General features: G+C 42.6%; 1 protein-coding gene across 1 annotated transcript in view; it reads right to left on the minus strand.

Moving 5' to 3' along the window:
- LOC103593073 (zinc finger protein 347-like) overlaps positions 1 to 10,925 on the minus strand; it is a 15,307-nt gene extending 4,382 nt beyond the window's left edge. Inside the window, 3 exon segments of the mRNA XM_008575998.1 lie at positions 3,357 to 3,483; positions 9,555 to 9,615; positions 10,787 to 10,925. Of these exon segments, the coding sequence (XP_008574220.1) occupies positions 3,357 to 3,483; positions 9,555 to 9,569 (142 nt within the window). The 5' untranslated portion in view covers positions 9,570 to 9,615; positions 10,787 to 10,925.
- Positions 10,926 to 11,210: the final 285 nt, after the last annotated feature.

Genomic DNA, 11,210 nt, shown 5'->3' on the forward strand with positions numbered 1-11,210 from the left:
TGCCCCCGTACCGGACCGGGGACTGGCAACGGGATTGCAACCCTCGGTGTTGCTCCCGTGCCTCGCTCAGCCAGTGAGCGGGAACCGGTCTGTATGTGGGATCCGAACCCTCGGGCGGGAGCGCCGCCGCGCTTCCCAAGCGGCACACTGTAGCAGTGTGCCACCGGGCAGGCCCCGAAGAATGTATATATTAATGGTAGGTACTGGGGCTGGCTGGTGAGCTCACCCAGTAGAGCATAGTGCTGATAAAACCAAGGTCAAGGGTTTGGATCCCCATACTGGCCAACCGGCTCTCCCCAAAATAGGAGGCACTAAGTCAGGTAAAACATAAGTAAAAAGAATAATTAAGACTATCTGTTTACAAGGTTCTGAAGCTTGTTTAGGTTTTAGAAAAACCCTCTGTATGGAAGGAAACCTTCCAAAATATATAAATTAATAGATATTTCCTGATTCAACAGTCCCATATATAGCAGATATAAAATAAAGAACACTAAGAGTGTCATCAAAAATATGGAATTGCTGACTAAATAAATAAAAAACGAGTTCATTTACAATATATAAAAACATGCAACATGAAAACAGCAGTGGATTAAACAAATGACATAGAATTAAAATAGAGATGCATTGTTCAACTTTATAAGCACCCTCTATAAGACACGTCAAAACCATATTTGTTATAGCTCTGAATGTACAATAAATTGAATAAAGGCTTAAACTCAGGTTTTTTGTTAAAGATTTGAATAAAGGTTTTCTTGTAAAAAATGAAAAATGGCTCACACACACAGGATGAAAAATGTGGCAAGAAAAATAGCCAAGCACCGCATGCATATGAGCCTGTGAACTTACTGTTCTTCCCAGGAGAAATTCCTACACCATTGACTGCTGGCTCAAATAAGATAATTATTAGTATATGGGATCAATATTGTCACAGTGCCCTTGACAGACACTTCTGATACCTCTCAAAAACTACAAAGATAGGCCGGCCCGTGGCTCACTTGGTAGAGTGCGGTGCTGATAACACCAAGGCCACGGGTTCGGATCCTATATAGGGATGGCCGGTTTGCTCACTGGCTGAGCGTGGTGCTGACAACACCAGGCCAAGGGTTGAGATCCCCTTACCGGTCATCCTTTAAAAAAAAAAAAAAAACTACAAAGATAACTGAAAACACTTATCAGACAGGTTCACTGACACTTCTTATATCAGTATCCTGGGACATGTTGACAATTCTACTTAGTGGCTTCAAGGGGCATATCTGTATGTAGCAGAATGATATCCAAACATATTAGTCAAAGTGTTCTCCTTCATGAATTTTCTCTCACCCATTAAACTCATTCCATAGGACAGAGCACAATACATTGTACACAGCGTAAATGGAGGTTATCACAACAGAAAAGTAAGATGACATGTCAGACCCTAAGGATATGTAAATCAAAAACAAGTTTCTGAGGCAAAATCACATAAATGGAAGATAATACAAAATCAGAAAGAGCCAAGGTTTTCTATATTCACAGAGTAGTAATGGTGGTGAAAGAAAGGGAAAGATACAGCATATGGGGGTCAGATTTTCTGGGATCTTGACTTGGGACTCTGTGCTCCACACAAAGATCCCATGCTAGCAGATGGAAAGCTCCCCATCTAAAACTGAGACATGCTCCCCATCTAAAACTGGGAATCAAAGAGTTGATGTTTCTGTCAACTAACTTTACAGTTCTACTGAGTAACAATCCCAGAGGACCCAATCCCCTCCCATCACACACACCTGTGAAGGATGACAAAAGCAGATCAGAAGAATGCTGATACCTCAGCAGGCAGAGAAGATGGGAGACAGATCCATGAGATTTCTGGGGCCCCAGATGCAAAGAAAGAATAACTAGGTCTTCCAAGAACAACAAATAAAATGGAAACATGAAAAGGTCTAGGTGTCAGAACTACGGAGGCCTCAGCTCTCATCAACATGGACTGAGAACTGAGCATCACATGGAATCAAATACTGAAGGAGAGACCAAGGGGGAAAAGGCCCTTTTGAAATGGCCCTCCCCATGCCACTCAGTCAAGGAACCAGGGAGTTCAGAGAAGCCAGATCTACAGAGCTGCAGATCATAATCAAGACTCTGCATTTGTCTCTGAGCTGCAGTACCACCGAAGGGTGGGAGGACAAACCTTTCACACATCTAAAGAACAGTGATAAGTGAGGGCAAAAATTTCCATTTAGAGCTCCATTTAGAATATAAACTTCTTTTCCCCACAAACCTCTCTCCTACTTGCAGAGTTTCTCAAACTATTTAATGGTGGGGCTTCCTGCTATGGGCTAAACGTGTCCCTCAAAAATTTACATATTAGAAACTTAATCTCTACTGTAACAGTGTTAAGAGGGTGAGAAATCCAATTATGGTAATTGAAAGGTGGGGTCTTTAAGAGGCGATGAGACTGTGAGGACAGTGAATGGATTAATCCATTGATGGTTTAAGGGGTGGTCATGGGCGTGGTTATGATGCTGTTATTAGAAGAGCAAATGAGATGATCAGCTCTCACTCGCTCAGCCCATTCTCCCCATGTGACAACCTGCACTGCTGCGGAGAGTCACCACCAAGGAAAAGGCCCTCACCAGATGTGTTCCCTGGACTTTGGACTTCCCAGCCTTCAAAATTGTAAGAAATAAATTTCATTTCTTCATAAATTACCCAGTTTCAGGTATTCTGTTATAAGCAACAGAAACGGACTAGTACACTTCCTCTCCGGCCATCTGAGCTTTTAACCTGTGTTCACACCTTTGATCTGTTCCCACTCATTGCTTTTCTTAATTTTACCTGACTTTCCACAGTCCAGGGTCCTTTCCCTTGCTTCAACATAGAGAGAATACTCAAGTCAAAAAGAGACTTGTGCTTATAAAAATGAAGAAATATCAAGTGCTGTGGCTTTTCCAGAATCCCAACCATATGTTTACTTGAGGAGAGAAGACATTACAGATGGATATAGAAAAATACTTCACAAACTCACCCGATTGCCTTCTTTTAAATGCTTAAGAAACACTGCAATATGTAGATACCTTGCAAGAACTACTGAGTCCAAGCACAGAAGTAGAAAAGAGGGAGTTGGATATTTTAAAAGTCTGCCATAACGTTTTATGCATACACAAGCTCTGAAACTACCCAATGATGCATCATGAAGGGGACTGAACATCTGCAGAAAGGAGATGGTTAAAGTGTAGATGCTATATTATGAAGCTTTTCATTTCTCATTCAATAGGGCTTCAATCTCACTTAAGCAATGCATGGGTTCCCAAGAGACTAAAGGTAGGAAAAATGTAAAGATACACATGAACAGATACTGATTTCTGGAAGGAAGTTATCCTCACCCAGGGAGACCAGGTTCCTGTAGTTCTCCAACATCACGTCCCTGTACAAAGCCCTCTGAGCAGGGTCCAGGCATTTCCACTCCTCCTGAGAGAATTCTATGGCCACATCCTTGAATGACAACCGTCCCTAAAACAAAAAACACATTTTACCAAGTGGCTAAGGGGAGAGTTAAAATCTTCACATAAAATGAGGAGAAAGCTATAAAGAGAGATTTGATTTAAGTGAGCATGATGACAGATTCACGTTGTGATACTGTGAAATATACATTTGGTATTCTTCCCCCTTTCCTGAAATACAACTCACTTGGAATCTCTGGAGTAATAAGTATCTTGTGTGTGTGCGCAGCTGGCTGGTGCAGGGGTCCGAATCCTTGACCTTGGTGTTATAACACCCCACTCCAACCAACTGAGCTAACCAGCCAGCCCTGGTATCTTTTTTTTATGGTAATGAGATAACTGGTAGCTGGAGGACAACCTCAAGATAGGACCTGGTCACTACAAAGACTGAGGCAAAATTAGAGGGTTGGGACATTCACCCCATCCTCTTGGGAGGGGAAACGGGTTGATGACGTGATGTCATCAATCACGCCTACATAATGAAGCCCTCCATAAAAACCAGAAGGACAGGGTTTGCAAAAGATTACAGATAGCTGAACACGTAGATGGAGGTGTCTGGATAATAGTGTGGCCACGGACGTCACGGAAGCTCTTTGCCCGTTCTCCCATACTTCACCCAACGCTTTGCTTCCATCTGGTTGTTCATCTATATCCCTATTTCTCTGAGTGCTGTGAGCTGCCCTAGCAAAGTAATCCAATATGAAGATGAGGACTTGGGAATCCAAATTTATAGCAGGTAAGTGAGTGCAGGACAAAAACTATGCTTATAGGCTGGCCCGTGGCTCACTTGGTAGAGTGCGGTGCTGATAACACCAAGGCCACGGGTTCGGATCCTATATAGGGATGGCCGGTTTGCTCACTGGCTGAGCCTGGTGCTGACAACACCAAGCCAAGGGTTGAGATCCCCTTACCGGTCATCTTTAAAAAAAAAAAAACAAAAAACTATGCTTATGACTGAAACTATGTATCTGACATGGGGGGGAATTCTTGTGGGACTGAGACCTCAACATGTATGTTCTGAGCCTATCTGCAGGTAGATACTTTCAGATTTTAATTGAATTACAAGACACCCAGCTGGTGTCCACTTAAGTATTGTTTCCTTGGTGCTCAAAAAAAAAAAAAAATCACACTCATAGGGATCACAGAAGCATTCCATGTTGTGAGAAGATAGTAGGAGAGACTGAGTTTGTTTTTCCTATATTTGCACACATGTTAAGATATTGTTGAGCAAGTTATATCTCCCTATTTCTGTTTTATTATACTTCTCCTAAGACGTTATACTATCTTCCAAATTAATGTGGATTTTTTGGTTCTGTGAATATAAGAAAGATACGAATAAAAAAATAGCACAGGGTTATTTCAATAGAAGTGTTAGATATAATGTCAGACACACCAAGTGATATTCAGTATCTAGATGAGCTAGAGCATGAGGGGTGTCTTCAGAGATGACAAAGTCCACAGTGGCTTTAAAGAAAGAGAGGTCAGAATCTAAAAACTGTGATGACAGCCATAGCATTTTGAACACTTCCCATTAGGCAGGCATTATTTTATATGCTTCCCAAGTGGTAATTCGTATAACACAGCAACCCTTGAAAGAAAAATCGGTTCCCATCTTACTTAAGAAACAACTGTGTCACAGATGCTCTAAGAAATTCATTTCAGGCCAAAGAGTTAAAAACGGCAAAGCAAGCACCTGAACACAGGTGTCTGGAAATGAAAATGGAACCTAAAGAAACAGACAGTTAAGTAAGAGATACAGCATCAAATATAAATCGATGGTACATTATCTAATTGAGAAAAGCTGAAACAAGTTCAAGGATAACAAAATGCAACTGCATAAAAGGACACTACATATGCACACTCTCCTGGATGTCCATAATATATTACTATTCTCACTATCAATGAGATTAACACGATAGTATAGAACAAATGTGAGGACATGAAAGTTATTTAATACATAACTTTGCTAAAAAATGTTAAACTTTTAAATTATAAAAAACTATTTTAAAGTGTAAAACATTAGATGTAAATAAAACAGACCATATTGTAACCGTGCCTGAAGGGAGGACTTCCAAAGCAAGATGTAACAAACAAACAAACACAAAATAAAAGGCAGGGGCATTAAAAAAAAAGATTTACATCCCACACTAAGAAAATGTATAGCCTTAAAGGATGACAACAGGGCATATATATATATATAATTAAACTGCAGAACATAAAATATCTACTAAAATAAAAAGAAAATTGAGCAAAGTATGAAAATACATTTTATATAAACACATCCAACGAAGTAAAGAAACCTACTAAACCTTACAACAAATGAGAAAATGAAAATACAAAGGGTTGTCATTTTCCTCAGATTTTCAAAATATAAAAACAACAAAGAAGCAAGTTTTGTTTAAATCAGGGGGAAATCTCATATGTTGTTGCTGGGAGTGGGTTCCTTTGCGGATGTAGGTAAGCACAAAGTCTTGCCAACTCTCTAAAATAGAAAATGTGCCTTCCTAGAAGAATCAACCAACCTTTCAGTTCCTCAACCTGGAGGAACCCCTCAAACATGTGTACTGAAGATAACAAGCTCAGAGTTCTGGTGAAGATGGCAGAATAGATGGCTCCCAGCGTCACTTTCTCCCACAAATCAACCAATTTACAACTATAAAAATGTAACATCAGCCAAGCTGGGGCCGCTGGATCTCAGGGGAAGAGGAGGAGAGACCTATGGAAATCATGAAGGTGGGAGAAACCATGATGAGAGAAAGAAAAAATTGTTCTGAGAGTTTTGTGCCATGGCCGCCTTAAAGCTCAAACTGCTGAGCCCATGAAGCAGGAGCCGGCAGAAGCTGCAGCTGTGCCCTTCGGATGGAGTTACTTGGAAGCAGCAGGGGAGAAGAGGGCCTTGGCGGCCCCCAGGACACCAAGACGACTGCTAGGGTTTCTGTGGACCCACACAGAATCAAGGAGCCAGAACAGCTGAAAAGGGGGAGCCATTCAGATGCCGGTGAATCATCACTAGAGACCAGCGCAGGGCCCGTCTCATGAGAAGTGTTTGGAGCATGGGTGGTGAGGGAGACATGCCCACCAGGAGAACACAGGGACACAGCAAGGACAGCTGATATGCCCCCCAATCAGCGCAGGACCACTCACAGGAGACTGGTTGGGAATGCAGAATTGCATGGGGTGCAGTTTGATGAAAAACCTCAGGCCCAAACCTGAGCTTCTACACAACACAGATCCACCGGGTCTCTGGAGAACCAGAAGTACCTATAAGGTCAACCATTAAACTCTGAGCTGCACAAAAAGCCTTCCCTAGGGAAACAGCAGTAAAGCAGCAATTTAACTTAACCACACAGCTCAAGTACTGGTTCCCACTGGAAGTTCCCCCATTTTAGAAGTAAGCAAAGGACAAAAAATTAGTTCCAGCACAGGCACACCACCAGCAGCCTCGGGGCCCAACCAGGGATTCCAGACCCCCCTCCCACAACAAGGCACACTGCCAGTGCCAAGGAGCTTGCCAAACATATCACCTCCATGTGGGTGGCCCACCACAGCCACCACAATAACCATGGCTGCTGCAAAAGCAGCTAGATGCCACCACCACCACACAGATGGTTCTCTAACCACTGGAGTGCATTGACACAAGGAGAGTCACTGGCAGAGATAAAGAAGAGAATGTTTCTCTCCACAAAGCCCATTTCAGAGTGACAGAAGAAGCATCTGCTCTATGATAATACTGGAGGACCTGATCACACCTCTCAGCATTGGACAGATCATCTAGGCAATAAATCAACAGAGTAACCGTTATTCTTTCAGAAGGAGAGAAAAAATGTAGGGTAATTCGAGGGGGGATGGGGAGAGATTGGACAAGGGGCATAAAGAATAATTACGATTTAAAAAAAAAAAGAATAATTACGATTTGTAATATATATGCTAGCAATATTGATTTTTTTTTTTTTTTTTTTTACATAAAGATGACTGGTAAGGAGATCTTAACCCTTGACTTGGTGTTGTCAGCACCACGCTCAGCCAGTGAGCAAACCGGCCATCCCTATGTGGGATTCGAACCTGGGGCCTTGGTGTTATCAGCACTGCACTCTCCCAAGTGAGCCACGGGCCGGCCCTAGCAATATTGATTTGATCAACATATCTCTATGTTGAACCCCAAAAATATGTATAATCAATTTTGATTCAATAAAAAAATAAATTAAGACAAAAAACCAAAACAAGATAGCAAGCTCAGAGGCAGCTACCTTGACATTCTATATAAGGAAAAATTATAAAAGACCCATGAATCTTCATTCAGAAAATGCTCCAATGAGGATGTAAAATAGGAAGGTATCCATGTTTCCTAACATAAAAAAATGCACATTTTCAAAACTTGCAGGATAAAATAATCACAACAAAACATTCACTGAACAAGTTTTTACAAAACATCATAACTATATGTAAATACATTTGTACAGGAGTTGTGATGTGTTTTGCCACACAAATGCCAACAGTGATTCTGCACTGAGACGTGGGGAGGGTGAACATGACAAGGATTAGGACGCTTTATATCTTAGTGTCTGGTTAGACTGCAACCTTCTTTTTTTTTTTTTTTAAAGATGACGGTAAGGGGATCTTAACCCTTGACTTGGTGTTGTCAGCACCATGCTCAACCAGTGAGCAAGCCAGCCATCCCCACATAGGATCCGAACCCATGGCCTTGGTGTTATCAGCACTGCACTCTTCCTAGTGAGCCTCGGGCTAGTCCAGAGTGCAACCTTCTAACACGAAGGTCAAGGGTTAAGATCCCTCGAGGCCGGCCTGTGGCTCACTCGGGAGAGTGCGGTGCTTATAACACCAAGGCCATAGGTTCGGATCCCATATAGGGATGGCCGGTTTGCTCACTGGCTGAGCATGGTGCTGACAACACCAAGTCAAGGGTTAAGATCCCCTTACCGGTCATCTTTTAAAAAAAAAAAAGGGTTAAGATCCCTGCACTGGCTAGCCACCAAAAAAAAACTGGACCTTTACTATAAAATAAATCTATACATATTGTGATGTGTAAAATAAAATAAACAGAATGTTTAATAATAATAGGTGGAAGAAGAATATGGTTTCATCCTATTTAATGTCAAGGAAATTCTGCTTATTCTGAGCAACATTACAGCCACTTTGACCTAAACACCTGCTGCACAAGAGTCCCTGCAGGAACACCAGTCTCCATGGTATGGATATACTGAGAATGGTTTAATTAATCTCCTCCTGTTAGAGCTTTAGGTTGATATGATATCATAAAATTGATGATGAAATACAACAGCCTCTTTCACTGATGTCTGTGTGTAAATTTTTCATTCCATTCCCATTCATTAAGAGTTTGGAGTCAGAGACAAACTGACTCACTAGTTCAGCTTTGAATGCATTACAAAATCAGGCACAAAAAATTTCTTCTTACTGGTCTCCTTTTCCAAAATTTAGCAGTTACTTCTTCATTTTTGTTTGTTTGGTTTTTTGTTTCTGTGGCGGCTGGCCTATCCAGGAATCCAAACCCTTGACCTTGGTGTTATCAACACCATGCTCTTCCAAGTGAGCTAACTGGCCAGTCACATTAATATGTGACTTCTGACAGGCAGATTAGCTCAGGTGGTTAGAGCACAGTGTTGTAACACCAAGGTCCAGGGTTCAGATCTCCTCCATACCAGCCAGCTGCCAAAAAATAAAAAACAAAATAATATGTGACTTCCACATGCAGATCCTCTAATCCTGGTCAACAGAAGGCTGACAATGCATCCAGATGTGGCCTCTAAACAATCCCTGCTGCCCAACAGCACTGACCCCATGGGGCCTACTCTCCGTCTCCAATCTATGCCTGGGAGTGAAGCCCTTCCCAGGACCATGCCCAGTGGAACCTCTTTACAAGTTCATGTCATTGGGTCACTATGAGATTAAATCTAAGTGGAGATAAGAGGGACCGAGGGAAGGCATGGGTAAGTGCGAGCAAACAGGTCAGGCAGGAAACTTCAGAGTCACAGAAGATCAACTCCAATGCCCACACGTCAGAAAGGAAGGACACAGAACAATCCACTGAGAAGATCACTTTACCTGAATAGGAGCCATTCCTGGCTCCTTTTCTTTCCTCTTCCTCCTCTTCTTCTCTTCTTCCCTTGGATAATGTAAAACAGTCTTTAGAAGTTGATACCGAATGTCAAAAATATGTTGTTCAGTGCTTAGATTCAACACACCCCCTTCCTGTGCCACAACCACACACTCAGAGAAGACGTTATCATGTGGAAAGACCATCCTCTGCTGCCTACTGTACCAGAGGGATGCAGGGATGATAAATTCCTACAGGAAGGCCAATATGTGAGTTTCAACCCCTTTCTTCAGAACTTGCTCCCCTCCTGGTGAATCCCCCACACACGCTGCAGCAATGGGGAGCTGGGCTGGACAGAGCTCCCTTTCAGGAGCTCTGACCAAACCCCGTGTAAAACACAGTTCTCCTCACTCCTCCATGGATCACAGGGTCATCTCAGCCTTCCGAAACAAAGGTCACAGAGCTTTGGTGCTCAATGCTGGATCCAGATTAGAATCAACTTTAAATACTTTTAAGACTGGTCCCAACTTGACAGTGGGAATGGGAATCTCTGGTAAAGGGGCACAAGAGATGTTTTGCAAAATATCTCATGACTCTAATGTGAAGCCAGGATTGAGCAATACTCAGAGGGGCAAACCCAGCACACCTGCCACCTTCTGGCTCTGCTCTCCCCTTGGGGCCTTGCTGTCACCACTATCTAGACAGTGGAAGGAACAAAAACTAACATGGAAAGCAGACAATATGGACAAGAGGTGAGGGTGAGGGTGTGGCTGGGATGTTAGTTGGAGGATTTGGGGGTGTCATAGAAGTCTCCACTGAGAAGGTGATATCACAGTAAAGACCCAGGGAAGGATGGGTGTTTGCCACCTGCAGCTGAGGGGCCAGAGTTCTAGGTCGAGGGACAGCCCCAGTGTAGGCCCTGAAGCAGGAGCAACTTTGGCCCCAGGAAAAGGGCAGAGGCCTGTGTGGCTGGAGCAGAGTGAGCGAGGACACAAGCAGCAGATGAGGTCACAGGTCCTGGGGGAAGCACGTCAGCCAGGGCTGAGGTCTCCAAACCTTTCCCTCCCCCACCTGAGAAGAATTTTGGAAAGAACGTATTTCCTCACCCATTTTAAGTAAACATGTAATTTTTTCTTTATTCTATAAACTAAAACACTTACAAATAATATAATATCTTCTATATTTTAAATATATCTGGTAATGTTCAACTAAGCCCCAAGAAATCCAGGGCCACCCTTACCTGAGATGTAGAGGACTGCAGGGTGAATGCCTTTGGGGGAGCTCAGAAGTCACTTCTGTGCATATGCAGGAGGAGATGTCTGTTAGATGTCCCAGCAGATAGTAGAGGAGTCAACCGGACACAGGATTCTAGAAGTCAGAGGAGAGGCTTCTAGGGGAAATGCAGACAGGTAGGTGGTGTTTAAAGGCATGAGATGAGATGATAAGGAAAGGCAGTGGATGTAGTTGGAGAGAAGAGGTTTAAGAACTAAGCCATGAAATTCTCCCACGTTAAAAGAACGAGGAGTTTAAGAAACACTAGAATAGGAAAGTGCAAAGTGATTAGGGGGGTGACAAGAAAAGTAAAACAAATAGATTTTTAAGGCTAGTGGGATATCCCCAAAGCCAAAAAAAAAAAAAAAAAAGGAGTGATCAATTATGCAACA

The sequence above is a fragment of the Galeopterus variegatus genome, unplaced genomic scaffold (genome assembly GCF_000696425.1).
Source record: "Galeopterus variegatus unplaced genomic scaffold, G_variegatus-3.0.2 Scaffold1272, whole genome shotgun sequence".
In the NCBI taxonomy this organism is placed as follows: Eukaryota; Metazoa; Chordata; class Mammalia; order Dermoptera; family Cynocephalidae; genus Galeopterus; species Galeopterus variegatus.